General features: G+C 58.2%; 1 protein-coding gene across 2 annotated transcripts in view; it reads right to left on the bottom strand.

Moving 5' to 3' along the window:
- SDK2 (sidekick cell adhesion molecule 2) overlaps positions 1–17,352 on the bottom strand; it is a 256,319-nt gene that overhangs the window by 76,543 nt on the left and 162,424 nt on the right. For both annotated transcript variants that reach the window (XM_055408686.2, XM_055408687.2), the window contains exons 5-12: positions 15,723–15,856; positions 7,803–7,914; positions 6,760–6,950; positions 6,554–6,637; positions 4,115–4,309; positions 3,507–3,623; positions 1,793–1,960; positions 756–858 (exon numbers count right to left, since the gene is read on the bottom strand). In XM_055408686.2, coding sequence (XP_055264661.2) covers positions 756–858; positions 1,793–1,960; positions 3,507–3,623; positions 4,115–4,309; positions 6,554–6,637; positions 6,760–6,950; positions 7,803–7,914; positions 15,723–15,856 — 1,104 coding nt within the window. The remainder of the gene's footprint in view (positions 1–755; positions 859–1,792; positions 1,961–3,506; positions 3,624–4,114; positions 4,310–6,553; positions 6,638–6,759; positions 6,951–7,802; positions 7,915–15,722; positions 15,857–17,352) is intronic.

Here is a 17,352-nt window from a genome sequence, read left to right as displayed (position 1 = left end):
CAGGCCTCCCCAGGGGCTTTCCTGGTTGGACCTGGCTCCCTCCAGGCCTGCGAGGTCTGGGCTCCCGTGAGGGATGGCAGGGGAGGCTCCAGTCTGGGCCCTGGCCCCTCACGTGCATCTCACTGGGGGTCACCCCAGGGCCCTCCACTGCCCCAGGCATGTTAGGACTTCTCTCTTCACCAGACCCGTCTGCTGTCCACGGGAGGACAGAGGGTCTAAGATCTGTGGGCAAGTGGAGCTTCCACGTCTCCCCAGACAGAGGCTTCTTTCCCTCCCCTCCCTAAGGCCCCCCGCACTCCTTCTCACGTTTCTCCAGCTTTCACTTCCCACCCCCCAGGCTGCCCCATTCAGCTCAAGCTGGCTCAGTCCCCAGACATGTGCTTCGTTTTGGTCAGTCGCTCAGTCGTGTCCGACTCTTTGCAGCCCCGTGGACCGCAGCACGCCAGGCTTCCCTGTCCTTCACTGTCTCCTGGAGTTTGCTTGGATTCAGGTCCATTGAATCGGATGGACATGCTTTCAACCATCTCATCTCCACGGCCCCCTTCACCTTTTGCCTTCATCTTTCTCAGCATTAGAGTCTCTTTCAGTCCATGGGGTCCCCAAGTCTCAGCCCTGCAGTAAGTCTGTACGTGGCTGTTCCCTGACCCCCACGGGCCGCACTTACCTCCCTGGCACGGACACTCAGCCAGCAAACCAGCAACGCCCGAAAGCTTCCCCCCGCCCCTGCCTCCAAGGGGCCTCGGCCGCAGGAGTACCTGACGGTCACTCGGGGGTCGTGGGTCACTCCGCACACCATGGAGGCCTGGGTGCCCTTGATGACGCTCTGGTCCTGCGGGGGCCTGGTGATGCGGGTCCGGGCTGAAAGACAGCAGGGAGGTGGCCTGGTGGGAAGGGGGACAGGTGGGCCCCAGACAGACGGGTGAGATGCAGGTGTGGGGGACGGGTCCTTCCGGTGAGCTGGGCCCGTGCAGCTGAGCTCTGCGGTGGACTGGTCCAGCACGGTGAACGTCCCAGGACACTAAGAGCCACGTGTTTCCATGGTACGTGAATTCTGGGAAGTGACGCTCATAGCGGGGGCTCTTTTAATTTTGTGCCCAAGGGATGGACAAATAAATAGAAACCTGGGGATGATCACCGCCGTGTTCTCAGGGGTCCTGCCAGGGTAAAAATAGGGCCGTCTGCCTCTGGGTCTAAGGCATCATCCGCCAGGCCCCTGGCACTCAGGCTAGCGGGGCAGCCCACCCCTCCGTGTGGTACCAGACCCCAAGGGGCAGGAAGGGGCTTGGGAGGTTCCCCTGGAGCAGCGGCCAGCAAACCACAACCTGGGGGTCAAGTCCAACCAGGGGCCCGTCTGGGTAAATCCCCTCTGTGTTGGCACCCAGCCACGCCTGCTACGTTCCGCGCTGCCTACAGCTGCTTTTCTGATGAAACGGAAGAGTTTGTGGAGCTGTGACAGAGACTGTCTGGCCCACAAGGCCTGAAATACTTCCTCTCTGGCCCTTTCCAGCAGAAGCGTGCGGATCTCTGCCCTACAGCCTAAGCGCAGCAGCCCTGTCTTCTCTTGGCTCGACCGGCGACTAAAGCCCTGCCCGCCCAGCCCCGCCCTGGGGACCATGACCTTCCCGCCCTGGGGACCGTGACCTTCCCGCCCCGTCCTCAAGCTCCTCTGTCCAGGCCTCAGGACGTGTGGGCTGGACAGACCGGCAGACGTGGGGCCACCGGGGCTCGAGCACGCTCAGCGCATGCTCACACACAGGCGTGGAAAGGACCCCCGCCCAGCCTGGGCACTCACCCCACACCACCAGGTCAGCTGAGGCTTCATCCGCCCCCCGCGAGTTGGTGGCCAGACAGGTGTAGGTGCCGGCGTCGGAGATGTGCGTGGGGCTGACAAGCAGGCTGCCCGACTCCAGGAGCGTGAAGCGCGGCAGCTGGACCGAGCCGCTGGCCAGAATGCGCTCCCCTGGGGACACGGGCACAGGCGGGCTCAGGCTGCCAGCCCGCTGCCCCCGGCCAACCCCTGGCACTCGGCCATCACCCCGCCCCTCCCCTGTGCCCCTACTCCAGGGTGGGCTCCCAACTTTAGGCAGGCTGCAGGCGCCCCTGGAGGGAGCATGGCGAGGGTGGCAGGGCTGCAGACCAGACTGGTTTCTGCCCTGGAGACAGACACAGGACGTGAGGCCCCAGAGCAGGGGGCCTGGACGGAGCCCGGGGCTCCTGCTGTCTCTCCTCCCACCACGCTATCTGCCCTTCAGCAGGGAAGACCAGCGCTGCCTCCTGCCGGCGGGCACAGCCCTCGGAGGCAGCTGGCACCTGGGCTGGGGGGCGGGGACAGACAGCTGCGACAGGGTGGTGATGGGCCGCCTGCAGAAGGATGCTTCTGGAGTCACCTTCAGGGGAGCGCAGGGGAGCGGCGGGCGGGAGCAGCCAGCCTGGGGGTGTGGCAGGGGGCAGCCCTGGTGGGGACAGACCTCCCACTGGGGACCCGGGGGCCCTGGTGGCTGGAAGGAGAGGGAGGGAGACCCTTGTGTCAGAGTGTGTCTGAGAGTGCGGTGGTGGTGACCATAAAGAAAATCCCAGCTGCCTGTACAGAGGGGACTGTCCACGTGCAAGCTTGTGAGTGAGTGGGTCCCCGTGCACACGTGTGTGGGCATACTGAGCCGGTGAGTGTAGCAGTGGGTGTGTTTATTTCTGGGCCAGGGCTCACACCCCAGCAATACTGATGAAGCACCTCTGTGGGCCACTCTGTTCTAAGCCCTGGGAAGACGGCGGGGGACAAACCCAAAAGCCTGGAATTGTGGGAGGCAGGGTAATCAGTGGGCTGAATATGCCGATCACCTTGTGTATTAGCAGGTGGGGACACCGAGCAGGGAGGGGATGGAGGGAGGCTCTGGATGAGAGGAGGTTCATGTGGGCAGAGGCTGGGGGTGTGAGTGAGTGACGCTGTGTACACGTGCGTGTGTGTGCACGCGTGTGTGTCCCTGGGGAGGGCTGTGAAAGTGAGCGCACGGTGCAGAGGCGTGGAGGAGGCACAGGGCGGGTGGACTCAGGGGACAGCTTGGGCTTTGCTGGCTTTGCCTGGGGAGGGGGTGAGGCCCCTCCCTGTACGAACAGCCTCCACCACGGTATGACGTCAGCTGGCACGGGCTGGTCTGCTACTTCGCAGACACGGCGCAGGCCCTCCACATGCACCCCCTCGTGTGGTTTTCATGCTGCTCCCAGGGACGTACCCTACTGTTCCCAGTTTACAGATGGGAACGTGAAGGCTCCGAGTGAGTAAATAACTCACCCAAAGTCATGGGTCTCACCAGAGGCAGAGCCTCTGGAGCCTGGAGCCGGACAGGGCAGCACATGGTGCATCCCGTGGTATAAAAGAAGCCCTCTGGGGTCGTGCAGGGCACAACCTTCTCAACTGTACATGGGCGACTCCACCTGGCTGGCTCTGGAACCGAGCCCCAGGGCTGCCCGAGACTTTTGGTCACCCTCTGAAGTCAATCAGTCCCAAGTACCTTTTTGCCAAGTGATGGCCGGCCGGGGCGCCCCCGACGTCTCACAGGCCAGCACCACTGACATGCCGTCGATCACCGTGCTGTCCAGGGGGCCCCTGGTGATGTTGGGGGCGATGCCTGCAAGGGAGACGGTGGGCGTCTTAGCCACGTGCAGTCCTTGCCCTACCTTGCCACTCCCTCTTCAGGGAAGGACCCCGGTGTCGGGAAGAACCAGAGTGCCCATGGGCGCCCCCTCACCACCTGCCCCGTGGAAGGACCCTGGTGACGCCAGTCCCTGCCCTGCCTCAGTTCTCAAGCCTCCATCTGGTGGAAACTGAGGACTCCCAAGGACAAGTGACACCCTCCATGACAAGGTAAAGGGGATTCATCTTTCATTAAACATGAAATCGAGGCTCTGATTTGTAAAAGAAAAAAGTGCTGGCCGCAGAAGCAGCGGGCGTGACTGGCCAGTCACCCCGCTCCGGGGGGAGAGTCTTCTGGGATCCTATTTCTGAATCTACAGCAGCCTGTTCTCAAGAGGCCCCTGGCTTGGAGGAAAGCTGTGTCCTGGGGGGTGGGGGACGGTGGGGAAAGGGAGGGACTTGGGCAGGACAGTGAAGGGGACTCACTGGTGACGGCCAGGTAGGTGGAGGTCTGCGCCTCGCCAGCTGCGTTGCGGGCAAAGCACTGGAACATGCCGGTGTCATCGGGCACCAGCCCGCTGATCTGCAGGCCCCCGTCGCCTCGCTGCCGGAAGCGGCCTAGCCTCCCCACCTCCACCACGGCCGCGTCCTTATACCAGGTGACGGAGGGCGGTGGCACACCTGGGGGGGTTGAGCGCCCACCATCAGCTGCCTCCAAGGGATGCTCTGGCCTCAGGGGCTGGGGCTGCAAGTCCTCAAGGTGAGGGGAGGGAATCCCTGGTGTGTTCTGGTTTCTAGAATCTTCTCAGTGAGTGCTTCTGTGCTGTCGCTTCAGTCTTGTCTGACTTTTTGTGACCCCATGGACTGTAGCCCACCAGGCTCCTCTGTCCATGGCAATTCTCCAGGCAAGAATACTGGAGTGGATTGCCATGCCCTCCTCCAGGGGAGCGTCCCGACCCAGGGATCGAACTTGTGTCTCCTGTGGCTCCAGCCCTGCAGGTGGATTCTTTACCCGCTGAGCCGCTGGGGAAGCCCGAACCTTTTCAGAGGTGCCACTATTGGTCTTGGAAGCGGGGGAAGTTGTTCTTAGATTCTCAGAATTTCATAGAGTAGGCATTCCAAGCAAATTTAAAAGTTCCTGGGGTTAGTTCACCTTGGAAAGGCTGGACATACTGTATTTTATTCTGGCATATTTAGCGGAGTCTTTTGTATGCTCTGGGAACCTCCAGCCGGCCTTTCTAAACCCAGGTGAGCACCCTGCCCCATGTCTAGGGGCTCACAGGTGGGATGGGGCTTTCTCTGGAAGCCCCGTCCTGCCCCGTCCGCACAGCAAGGAGAGTGGGGGCTCCTCCTAACCCCTCGGCCTTGCCTGAGCTGTGTCCCCAGCCTGCCACCCTTTCCCCACATCCCCTGGCCCTCCCATCTCTCCCTCTGCGTCTCTGCTCAAATGTGACTTCCACAGAAAAGCTCCCCAGGCTCCGTTCGAATGACCACCCCGGCGCTGAGCCCCTCGGCCTGCCTGCGTCTCCTTCCCCCGCACTTTTCAACCCCGACACCCATATCTCTCCCACTCTGAGCTACGCCTTTGCTCGCATCATAATGTCTCTGAGATGAGGACGTGTCTTACAGCCGACATCATGTCATAATTTAATTGGCAGCCTTTTTTCTTTCTTAGTGGCGCATAAAATAATGGGGCATGTTACAACCCATGGCATCTTAGATGAAATGAAATAAGGTATCTTTATTTGTTTATTGGTTCGTCTGCCTCCCTCACGAGAACGCACAGTTCTGTAACAGCAGGGATCTGGCTCCTGGGTTCATTCTGTGCCTCTCCAGCCCCGAGAACAGTCTCGGCACCCGTTGCTGAAAGTGTCAGATACTCAGTCATGTCCGGCTCTTAGGGACCCCCACGGACTGTAGCCCACCAGGCTCCTCTGTCCATGGGATTCTCCAGGCAAGAATACTGGAGTGGGTTGCCATGCCCTCCTCCAGGGGATCTTCCCGACCCAGGGATCGTGGTAAGCCACCCCCACCAAATGTTTGTCCAATAAATCACTGTCTTCCCCGCGTGTGATCCCAGGACGGCGATCAGTGTGTCCCCTCCTCCGCTGGGTCCTCCCTCCTGCCAGGGTTAATCTCCTCTCTGCTCATCCTGCTGCTGCTAAGTCACTTCAGTCGTGTCCGACTCTGTGCGACCCCATAGACGGCAGCCCACCAGGCTCCCCCGTCCCTGGGATTCTCCAGGCAAGAACACTAGAGTGGGTTGCCATTTCCTTTCCAATGTGTGAAAGTGAAAGTGAAGTCGCTCAGTCGTGTCCGACCCTTAGCGACCCCACAGACTGCAGCCCACCGGGCTCCTCCATCCACAGGATTTTCTAGGCAAGAGTACTGGAGTGGCTTGCCATTGCCTGCTCATCCTATCATCCCATTATCCCAGATTGCACCCCGGTTTTGCGGTGTCTTTTAGCTCAGCTGAACTCAAAGGAGAAGGGTAGGAAAAGCGGTAAGGGTGCAAGAACTCTGACAAGGGCTGGGGGTTAAGTAGAAATGGTCAGAGAAGACGAAGCAGAATGGCCCAGAAACCAGGCAGAGACACATCCAAGTTCTAGCAGTTCTGACATTATGACAATATGGCATTGTCTGCAACGCTCACATTATGGGCAATTTGAGTCTGTCACCTATCCTGAAATTATGGTAATTTGGATTCATTTGTAACCTTCAAGTTATGGTAACACGGGGTTGATTTCTAGCCCTGAGATTACGGTAATTTTTCCTGTTTGCTTCCTGGGGTGTCTGCTTCCAGCCAGACTGACTCTCTGCTCAGTGGTGAGAAGGTGGTGGACTTTAGAACAGTCTGCGTCAGGGATGGGAGATGTTGAAGGTCTGGAGGGACCTCGCCTCCCTCCAACCAGGCCATCAAGTTACCTTTGGCCCGACAGGGGATGTCCACCACCTTCTCCATCTCCGCTGTGATGTGTCTCTCTGGCTCCTTGACAAACTGAGGTGGCTCTGCAGGAGGAAGCACCAGGGGAGGGGATCAGAGCCATGCTCCTATTAATATAGCCGCCGATGGGGTCACCCGTGCTGCCCCTTGCTGTCGGGGGGACTCCAGCATTCCCACCCCGTCTCACCCAGCACAGACAGGTAGGCACCGCGGACAACGGAGGGGACGCTGCTGCTACGCAGGACGGCCTCACACTCGTAGTAGCCGGCGTCGCTGGCCGTGGGGTTGGGGATGGTGAGCCGGCGGTTGTAGTCGCTGATGCCACTGGACAGCAGCGCCCCATCCTTCTTCCAAATGATGTGCAGCTTGATCAGAGGCCTGGACGGGCCGAGGGATGAGGCGGTCAGCCACAGAGGCTCCCAGGGGCTCGGGAGGCAGGGCAGGGCGTGGTGAGGCATGCAGGCACGGGGGGCCAGGCTCCTGAGTTTGCCCTGCCCATGACACTTCCTAGGTGCAGGCCATTGTGTAAGCTAATCCCTCAGGTCTCTGGGCCTCAGTTTCCACGTCTGTACAATGGGGACAACTGTGCCCTGCTCCCCAGGAGTTGTGGTGAGGGCAGACCTGGCCTCGTGATAACTCCTGCTTGAGGGCTCTCGAAAGCAGGAAAGTGGCCCTTCCACACGTCTCTCTGCCTTTGCTTTGCCCCGGGTGTCATGCCCTGTCCAGTGTAAGTCAGTGGATGGCAAAGTGTGGAAGTCCTGAAATGCATGTCTGGGGTCTCAGTTGCAGTGTGCAGGAATCTTTAGTTGCAGCATGTGGGATCTAGTTCCCTGACCAGGGATCGAACCTAGGTCCCCTGCTTTGGGAGCACAGAGTCTTAACCACTGGACCAGAAGGAAAGTCCAGCTTTCCTCTTGCCCACGCCTTCATACAAGGAGGCCGCAGCGGCAGAGGTGAGCGGCCGCTCCCCAGACTGCCCTGGGTATTGGAAGCTGGTGGACCCCCCACCAACCCCAGATGTCCTGGACTGGGATCCGCTCCTCTCGGGCGGCCCTGATTGTGTCCGACAGCTCTCTGCCCACCGACCCATCACCCCACCTCCACGCTTCTTTCGTGGGTCCTCACGGGACGTTTCTGGACCTTTGTGAATTCCACCTGGTCTCCTTGGAGCCTGCAGGTCAGAAGCGCCCGCTGGGGTTAAAGTGGTGGGGGGGCGGAAGCAGGGCCTACCTGGCATTGGCCACACACTCCATGGTCACCTCTGAGGTCCCGGCCACCACGCTGGTGTTCTTGGGAGGAATGATGATGGTTGGAGCGATGGGGTCTGCAGGGCCGCCGACATCTGGGGAGAGGGACAGATGCTGGGTATCCCATCCGAGCCCCACCCCCGCCAGAGGGACGCCGCGGGAGACCTTTGTCCTTAATGTGGGGGGGTGGCAGATGCCCCACAGCCCTAGAGCTGAACCTCCAGACACTGACCCCGGGGACCCTCCCCTCTTCCACCCTCCTCTGCTGGTGGGTCTCCACACAGCGTCCAGGGAGAGCCCATGGGAGACCTCAGGATGCAGCCCCGCCCCCCATAAAGCAGCCATGCCCTCCTCATCCCCCGTCCTGATTTGTTTTTTGGCCTTCAGAATCCTTCCCTCCAGATGCATAAATGCCGTGACAAGGACAATACGTTGTCAGTAAGCCGACAACATCTCATCAGCTTGCTTCTTCAATTGCCACCTCTTCCACCAGAATGCAAACTCCCCACACTGGGCTGAATACTGTCCCTCAGGTTCATGTCCATGACAGCTGTGAATGTCCCCTTATTTGCAGAGAGGGGCTTTGCAAGTGCGGTCAAGTTAAGAGGAGGTCCTGCTGCGTCAGGGTGAGCCCAAAGTCCAGCCTGGTAAGACAGATGGCTCCTGAGAACCTGCTGTGCACACTGGGGCCCCTACTCAGTGGTCTGTGGTCACCTAAACGGGAAGGAAATCCAAAGCGGGGGAGATATGTATACGGAGGGCTGATTCACCCTGTTGTACAGAAGAAACTAACATAAGACTGGAAAGCAACTATAAACTCCAAGAAAAATTAATTAAAAATAACAAGAAATAAAAGTGTCAGTCGCTCAGTCATGTCCAACTCTTTGTGACCCCATGGACTGTAGCCCGCCAGGCTCCTCTGTCCATGGGATTCTCCAGGCAAGAATGCTGGAGTGGGTTATTGTTTTCTCCTCCAGGGGATCTTCCTGATCCAAGGATCAAACCCGCATCTCCTGTGCTGCCTGCATTGACAGGTGGATTCTTTACCCGCTGAGCCAGCAGGGAAGCCCAGTAAAGGCGGGAGACTTTCCTGCTTTATTCTTTGAGTCTTTTGAGAAGGGGCCAGGCTCTTCTCTTTGTGGTCAGTCCAAGCCCCGTACCAGCAGAAACTCCACTATATCCTGGACAGCTGCTCCCTGGCTCCTGAAAATACAAGCCCGGAGGACTTTTTCTATCATGACAAATCCATCCAGTTGGCCCCTGTCCAGGAGGCTCCAGAGGTGGCAGGCCATAATGACTCGCATGGCCCCGGGGCAATGGCAAATGTACATCCTTTATGGGGAAGTCAGGCCGCCAGGTCAGCCCCTGGGAAAAGGTTTTCCTGCCGGGCCTCCCAGGCCTTGCTGGGAAAGGCCCTGACAGAATGGGAATAAAATGTAAAAAATAAAGTAAAATGAAGGGGGAAAGAAAGGAAGCGTATAAACCAAAATAATTGCAACAATATAAAAGCCTCATGTAGGTGCCATAAAGAGCGATCGGATTGAAAGCTGCTGATATAGCCGAATCCATAAAAGTGTGCTCCACGTTGTTTATGACATGCCGGGCCGCACAGGTTCCGAGGCCCAGATTAATGGGGCTCGCAGAGGAGACAGACAGTCAGAGCCCCGTGGCCCTGATGGGTAAACAGAGCCCTTGGAGTTTAAAAATATGAGGGTGCCCGCCTCCCCGCCCTGCCAGACCTTGGGGCTGCCTTGTTGGCTTCAGGAGGTTAAGAGGAGAATGACACCCTCTTGAGGATCCTGGCTTCTTGCCCAGGCCCAGGTGGCAGCTGGCACGGCTCGAGGGAAGGGGCCTCTCCGGGTTCAGCAATGGAGGGCCTGGGGTTCAGGAAGACCTGGTTCAGAGCCTTGTTCCCCAGTCCCACCCTGGGCACGACTCTGGCTGCTCTCCTCAGCCCCCAAGTCTGTTTTCTCAGCTGCAAAATGGGGCTTAGAAGTCACTGCCTCTCAGGGTTGTGGGGGTTCAGCCCCTGGCTTGACAAACCTTCTCTGGCCGAGGGCTCAGTATGCTCCAGGCTGCGTGCCAGGCATAGGGATTCCCCACCAGGGGAGATGGGCAGGGCTCTGGCCCCCTAGCATGCAGTCTGGGGAGAAGTCAGATCAGTGTTTAGACGTTCATGAGATTAAAGGTGCCGCCACAGGTGCCTGGAGGGGAGGTCCTAGGGGCATGGCTGAGCCGGTCAGGGGCTAGTGCAGAGGGCCTGTTGAATAGGTGCTGAACAGGTGGCAGCCCTGCCTCCGGCGAGCTGCCTGCTGTGCTGGGGGTGAAGGTGTGGTTTCTTTGCTTCTTCCCCCCACCCCCAGCTCAGCCTGGACCAAGTGATGGAGCCAGAGGCCACCAGGAGGTCAAGTTGTGACTCTCGGGGGCTGTGTGACCGAGGGCAAAAGCACATGGGTACTAAGGGCTTCAGGAGGTCAGCAAAGCCTCCAGGGTCTGGGGGACTGGAGAGGAGCTCAGGGAGCCAGAAGAGAGCAGAGCATTCTGGAACAGGGGTCCTGTGCGGGTGCTGGTGAGATGAACTGGGGAGCTGCAGGTAAAGGCGGGTGCCAAGCCCAGATGACCTCAGAGTGCCGGGAAGGGTGGGGGGAGACAGCCCCCCTGCAGATGCGAGGGTCTTGGCCCACATGCCGCCCTGCCCCCAGCCCCCTCTCCTGACCCATCAGGGCGTCTCCTGGCTGAGCCTGTTATGTCCTCAGAATCCTTCTTAACCCAGTGCCAACAACGGATCACTAAGTTGTGTCCAACTCTTTGCGACCCCATGGACGGTAGCCTGCCAGGCTCCTCTGTCCAACGGGCTTCCCAGGTGACTCAGTGGAAAGGAATCTGCCTGCCAATCCAGGAGATGTGAATTTGATCCCTAGGTTGGGAAGGTACCCTGGAGAAGGAAATGGCAACCCAATCCGGTATTCTTGCCTGTGAAATCCCATGGACAGAGGAGCCTCGGTACAGTTCATGGGGTTGCAAGGAGTTGGACACAACTGACAGACTAAACAGCAAAGACAACAAATAACAGATTGGAGCAGATGGCAAGGTGAATGCCGTTTCCCTCCCTACCAGGGGGAGTCAAGGCAGATTTGACTGGGAGAGGTCCGGTCAGGGCCAGATTATCGAGAATTTACAAACTGGGCTACGAGCTGGGAGTCAGCCCCAGGCAAGTATGACGTCACAAAGTGGTCGGCAGTGAGAATAAAACGCCTCGACCTGGGGCCCTCTTTACAGAGAAATGTTAAGCCCAAGACGAAAGCACTCTTAAATCCTAAAATTCTTATTACCAGCCCTGGAAGATATGTGTATTATAGTGTCCTTTCTAGGGAAAAGGAAGTTGAGGTTCAGAGTAGTGAAGGGCTTCCCCAAGGTCACACAGCCCATGGGCCTCAAGGCTTGGCCTTAAACACTCCTGCCCTCCCTGCTTCTGCTGCGGGCTCCCCGTTTTCAAAGAAGGTGGGATTTGGTCACCTGGGCAGGAGATGGTGGCGGGAGGTCAGAGTGAAGGTGCTCAAGCGGGGACCTTCAGGAGCAGGAGGCTGGAGTTCCCCGGGGGTGGGGGCGATGTGCCCGGAGAAGATAGGGAGGGGGTTCAGGGAAGCCCAGGGACCAGGCGTGAGGCAGTGGCGGGGGTGGGGGGGAAGGGCTGAAGCCAGGCATCATCCAGGGGAGAAGGGAGCAGGAGACGGGAGACCTGGGTTCAAGGGAGGGAGGGTTCCAGGTGCTCAGGTTTCAAGGTGCCAGGGAGGGGTTCAGCGGGGCTGAGCCCTGAGCATCAGGCAGAATCATGGTGGAGGAAGTAGGTCTCTAACTGGGAGGTCGCCGGGGATGGGTCCTGGGAAAGCAGGGGAGCGGGAGGGGGCCAGGGCTGGGAGTGAAGACCGGAGGGCTGGGTGACTTCTGGAGAGTCGAAAGAGCCAACAGCAGGTGCCTCTCGCCAAAAAGGGGGGACGTGTGCGCCTCCAGCCATCTGGGGCGTGGCCAACAGGCTGAGTGTTGCAGGCAGGGAAACCTGGGCCCATTATCGGCTTTGTGCATCATTAGTGAATGTCTCCGGGAAGAAAACTGCTTCACCTCTTCACCTGTTGCCTCAGCTTTCTCGTCTGTAACTCATGGAGGGGAGTAACAGCCTGCCTCCAGGGACTGCTCTTAACGATAGGACAGTGGTGCCTGGACGGTGCCCGCCCCGCGGGAGCGGTGGAAAGGGAGGCTCTCGGTGTGACGGGAAAGCAGGGGGACCGCCCAGGTGGACCTGCCCTGGGAGGACACACCTGACTGTCAGGGGCTCTCTGCCGGGGGTGGGGGGCCGGGCTGACTCTGGGTCTCCGGGTGGCCATCCGGGGGAGGGGGGCAGGCACAGGATGCACGGCATCAGCTCTGGACAGTGGAGTGAACGGGGCCCCAAGGATCACTTGGAAAAGCTGCAGGCAAAGCAAAGCAAGTGCCAGCATCTCCCAGGTGAGCTTATGATGTGGGCGGGGCCCCAGGACAGGAGGAAGCTTGGGGGTCCCCACTCATGGGTGAGGTTGGGTCTCGCTGCCCCAGGACAGTTTTGATAACACGTGTGGTGGGGGGCACCCACTCTGATCCATTCTTCCCAGTCACTTCACTGAATCCTCCCAACAATGCTTTGCCACAAGCATCACGTTGAGCGCGTGCGTGCATGCTTAGTCGCTCAGTCGTGTCCGACTCTTTGCGACCCCTTGGACTGTAGCCCACCAGGCTCCTTTGTCCATGCGATTTTCCAGGCAAGAATAATACAGCAGGATAATATTTCCTCCTCCAGGGGATCTTCCCAACCCAGGGATTGAACCCACATCTCTTCTGTCTCCTGCATTGCAGACGGATTCTTTACCCACTGAGTCATCAGGGAAGCCCATGCTTTGCCACAGGCACCCTGTTAGAGATGAGGAACCTGTGGGTCAGGGACCATGTGAATGGACCACAGGTCAAGTGGGCAGATGGCAGGGAGACAAGCTGCCCCTCTGCCCTGGGCCAGCTTCCAGCTGCCCATGAGCCCGAGGCTGACCCACCCCATCCAACACGGGGGTGGGGTGGGGAGAGAACCACAGGTGGTCACAAGCTCGAGTGACTGATGTCCTTATGGAATGGGATTGAATTTTATCTAATTTACCCTTAATCAAAAGCAGATCCCCAAGTCAGTTATTAGAACACTTCTAAGTATGTATAGACGGAGAAGGCAATGGCAACCCACTCCAGTACTCTTGCCTGGAAAGTCCCATGGATGGAGGAGCCTGGTAGGCTGCAGTCCATGGGGTCGCACAGAGTTGGAGACGACTGAAGTGACTTAGCAGCAGCAGCAGCAAGTATGTATAGAACAACTTGGGCTTCAGATCCCACCTTTCCAGCTTTACATTTTATGAAATCTAAATACAGATCACGTATTCCAGATGAAAATCCAGCATTCAAATTTGAGGAGATGTGCCTTAAGTGTAAAATACACACGGATTTTCAAAGACTTAAAAAAAAACCAGTGTAAAGTATCTCATTAATATTTTCTATCTTGATTGTATGTTCAGCTGATAATATTTTGGATATGTTGAGTTAAATAAAGTGTAATTAATTCCACCAATTCCTTTTTCCTTCTGAAATAGTGAGCTACTGGCAAATTTTAAATTGCATATGTGGCTCATATTATAATTCTGTTGCATGGTGCAGCTCTGATCAGGACCCAATGGGACCACCAGCCAGGTACGAACTTGTCAAGAGCTGTGGTGGTCCGAGTGAGGTCGCCTGGCTGACACCTGGGCAGGGGGCAACTCTGGGGGTCACTGGCCTTTGCTCTCTCTGTCTCCATCTCTGAAGAGCATGGATGTTTCCCGAGGGATGAGCAATGCCAAGAGGCTGCCTGCTCTGAGCAGAGAGGGGGTGAGGGGGCGGGGAGCGGAGGGCGAGACAGGTGAGGGAGACGCTGCTGGCGGTGGGCGAAGTCGCAATTGCTCCCAGGAAATTGGCTGGCAGGCCGGCAGCTGGGGGATTTGTGTCAGCGACAAGCACCAGGATTTGAAGTGCAGTCACTCGTGGGAGGAGAAATTAGCTGAAAATCAGCTGATTCTGCTCTCAATCCAGTACAAATCCTGAGAGCAGGGGCAGACACAGGGCCCGCCGGAGGGCTGGGGGAGGGAGCAGACAGCGAACGGCCCCCCTGCCCCCTACCACCGTCCTGGGTTGGCCGGGAGGAGGCTGGGTGCTGGGGGAGGAAGGCAGAGTGGAGTCGGGGGAGGGAGTCCAACCTTGGTCTCAGGGTCAACTGAACCACCCAGGAAGATGCCTGACCTTGACTCAGACCAAATGACTCGATTCCGCTAGACTCCAGGCATTCAAAGCACTGGGAAATACATGGAGGAAAACACCCCCTCTGACAGCCCCTTTCCCACAGAAACAGCAGCCCCAGACTGTGGGCTGGGCCCCCAGGACGCCAGGATGGGTGAGGCCCCGACTCAAGTCAATGTCAGAGGTCGCATCTGTGACGCTCACGGGTCAGCATGCAGCCGGGAACTCTGCTCCTCGCGTACAGGTCTCTCTCGGCAGACGGGAGCCTGGTCTGGGGGAGGGGCTCACTGCAGAAATGGGAAGGGGTCTGCCGGTGCCAGAAGGCCCAGGCACGGCAGGTCGGGACTGGGGAACGTTTCGGGCTTTCTGCAGCTTCCCAAGTGGTTCGGTGGTAAAGAATCTGCCTGCCAATGGAGGAGACATGGGTTCTCTCCCTGGGTCAAGAAGATCCCCTGGAGGAGGAAATGGCAACCCACTCCAGGATCCTTGCCTGGAGCATCCCACGGACAGAGGAGCCTGGCGGGCTACAGTCCTTGAGGTTGAAAGGACTAGTGACTCATCAAGAACAACTGGGCTTTCTGGGCCCTGGAAGACGGAGGCTGGGATCAGAGGAAGGACACGGGAAGGTCCTGTGCTGGCTGGCACCCTTCTCGTACTGCTGGCGGGGACGTCCCCGCGGGACGGTGGATGATAAATGAGCTGGCTTGTGAAGCAGCAGTTGTGCAGATGTGAAGGACGTGAACATCTGGCTCCCGCAGGCGGCGCAGCACTCGGCCGCTGCAGGAAGCTCTGGCCCGTCCCCTGTACTCGGCACCTCCCCACCTCCTCTGCCTCCCAGGGGTGGTGCGTAGGGGGCGGCGAGCGGGCCTGGGGAGACCGCCCCCCTCACCCCGACCCAGCATCTCAATCAGGGCTGGGAAACCTGCCTTCAGTCTCGGCTGGACAAACGTGTCTCCATCAAGAAGACTCAAGGAGTCACCCTTTCCGTTTGCTCCCCTCTGCACTCTGCCACTGAGAGGAGGCTTGCCTCTCTCCTCCAGGGTGGGAGGCAGTCTCTAGTGATGAACAGGGGCACTTTGAGGGGGGGAGCCTAGGCAGAAAGCCTGTGTTCCCATCAGCGAGGATGGCTCGGCTCCCACTGCAAGTGGTGCCTTTTATGTGCCAGCTGAGTGCAGGCAGTCAGCACACTTCTTTAAAAACGAGCTTCCCAGCTCCTGGTGGGCTCTCGCCACCGGCACCTGAGCCCCAGGGGTGGCTGTAATCCTCTTATGCACACACTTTTCCCAACACTTCATGCCTTCCCTGGGTTGGCCAAGCGAAGTGTCCCTGCTCCTGAAACCACCTCAGACTCACGGGGATGGAGTCCAGCGTTCAGTCCCCTCCTGCTTCCCCGGCTCCCGCTTCCACCGCAGCTGGGACTCCTCCTCCTCGGGACAGCTCCTCCCCTGCCCTTCCCCAGCCTCCCTGCTCCACACCTTTCCATCTTCCCCATGAGCCCCGGGAGCCCCATTGCCAAGATTTAATGACGCGCCTCGACGTCGGTCCGGGCCCGCCGCTGACTTACTCTCCACGGCGAGAGTGATGGGCTGGCTCGTCTTGTTGTCCCCGTTCTTGTCGTTTACAGCCTGCACGTAGTATCGGCCCGCGTCAGGGGCCACGGTTGACAGGATGACAAGCGTGTTCTCCAGGGTGATGGCTCTGGGAAGCAGAAAAGGACTCCTCTGACAGGCGGGCCTCCAGGGATGCGATGGGAGCGGGCACATGAAGCCAGGTGCCCAACAGCCCCTCCTCCAGCCCACCCCCTGGAACCACTGACTGCCTGAACTCCAGCCACGATTAGTTTGCAGAGAATCCCAATACTTCGCCAACACTGGGGACCAGATACAGAGCATGTCCAGGGGTCTGAGATTGTCCAGGCGACGCTTCTCTGTGTCCACCCCACGCCTGGCTAGGGGCCAGAGCTCCCCCAGAATTCCACCCTTTTGAGTCATCTCTGCACCAGGAGGGTCCAGAACTAAAGAAATTCATTCCCCAGAATGAATGAATGATGAGAGATGATAATATATTTAGAGATGAGCAGACCCATTCCAGAATCACCGCCTCAGCCGAATCCGGAATCTGTTTAGGTTGATTCAAAAGCCACAGCCTGCCTGTGACACAGCGTTCTGGGGCTCCCATGTCCCCCTCAGCCCCCTCTTAGGGTGAAAAAAGGAAGTGAAAGTGTTGGTCGCTCAGTCGTGTCTGACTGTTTGAGACCCCATGGACTGTAGCCCACCAGGCTCCTCTGTCCACAGAATTCTCCAGGCAAGAATACTGGAGTGGGTTGCCATTCCCTTCTCCAGGGGGTCTTCCTGTCCAGGGGTCAAACCTGGGTCATCTGCACCGAGGAAGATTCTTTACTGTCTGAGCCGCCAGGGAAGCACCTCCATTTCCGTTTCCCTGAATCCAGCCAGTAAGCGGGGTTGTCAGGGCTGGTTGAGAGGGAAAAGGGAAACCGGCTGGGCAGCGGGGCATAGACGTAGGCAGTTTGCTATTCATCTGGTTCCTGGGATCCTGACACGTAGCCCCTCAGCCCCCACATCCGCGGGTCAGGCGAAGGGCTTGTCCAGGCGGAAGCTGGGCACCCTCCGGGTGTGGGGGCAGAAGCCCTGCCCGGGCGGCTCTGCCCAGCACCTCCTCTCCCCCATCCTCCTGATGACGAGCAACAGCATTGGTTTGTCGAGTCTATCTCCGGATTTTAATGTGATATGCCCGAGACAGCTGTTAAACATCCTTAATGTTAGTTTAACAAGGACAAATCCAGTTGAATTCTTTTCAAATTCTCCCATTAGGTGAATGTGACAGACTTTTAAACGGGCTCGCAAATAAACATCCGCGTGAACTCCTCTCCAGCTTGGTGTCTCCCAGGCAGGCTGGGCCAGGGTCCCCCCTTATTCTGGCTTTCGGGGTTCCAGTGCTGGGTCTTATATTGCCTGCTGAGCTCCAGGAAGTGGGAAGACAAAGGCTTCCTCTCCAATTCCTGGGAACCCTAATGATGTCCTTTTTTTTTTTTTTCCTGAAGAGGTCTTTTAACCTCCAGCTAATCCTAAAGGAAGTCAACCCTGAATATTCATTGGAAGGACTGGTGCTGAAGCTGAAGCTCCAATACTTGACCTCCTGCTGTGAAGAGCCACCTTACTGGAAAAGACCCTGCT

The sequence above is a fragment of the Moschus berezovskii genome, chromosome 20, assembly GCF_049115385.1.
Source record: "Moschus berezovskii isolate FMDL1 chromosome 20, NW_MosBer_1.0, whole genome shotgun sequence".
Taxonomy (NCBI): domain Eukaryota; kingdom Metazoa; phylum Chordata; class Mammalia; order Artiodactyla; family Moschidae; genus Moschus; species Moschus berezovskii.
Note: the sequence above shows the minus strand (reverse complement) of the source record. Positions and strands in the feature narration are given on the sequence as shown.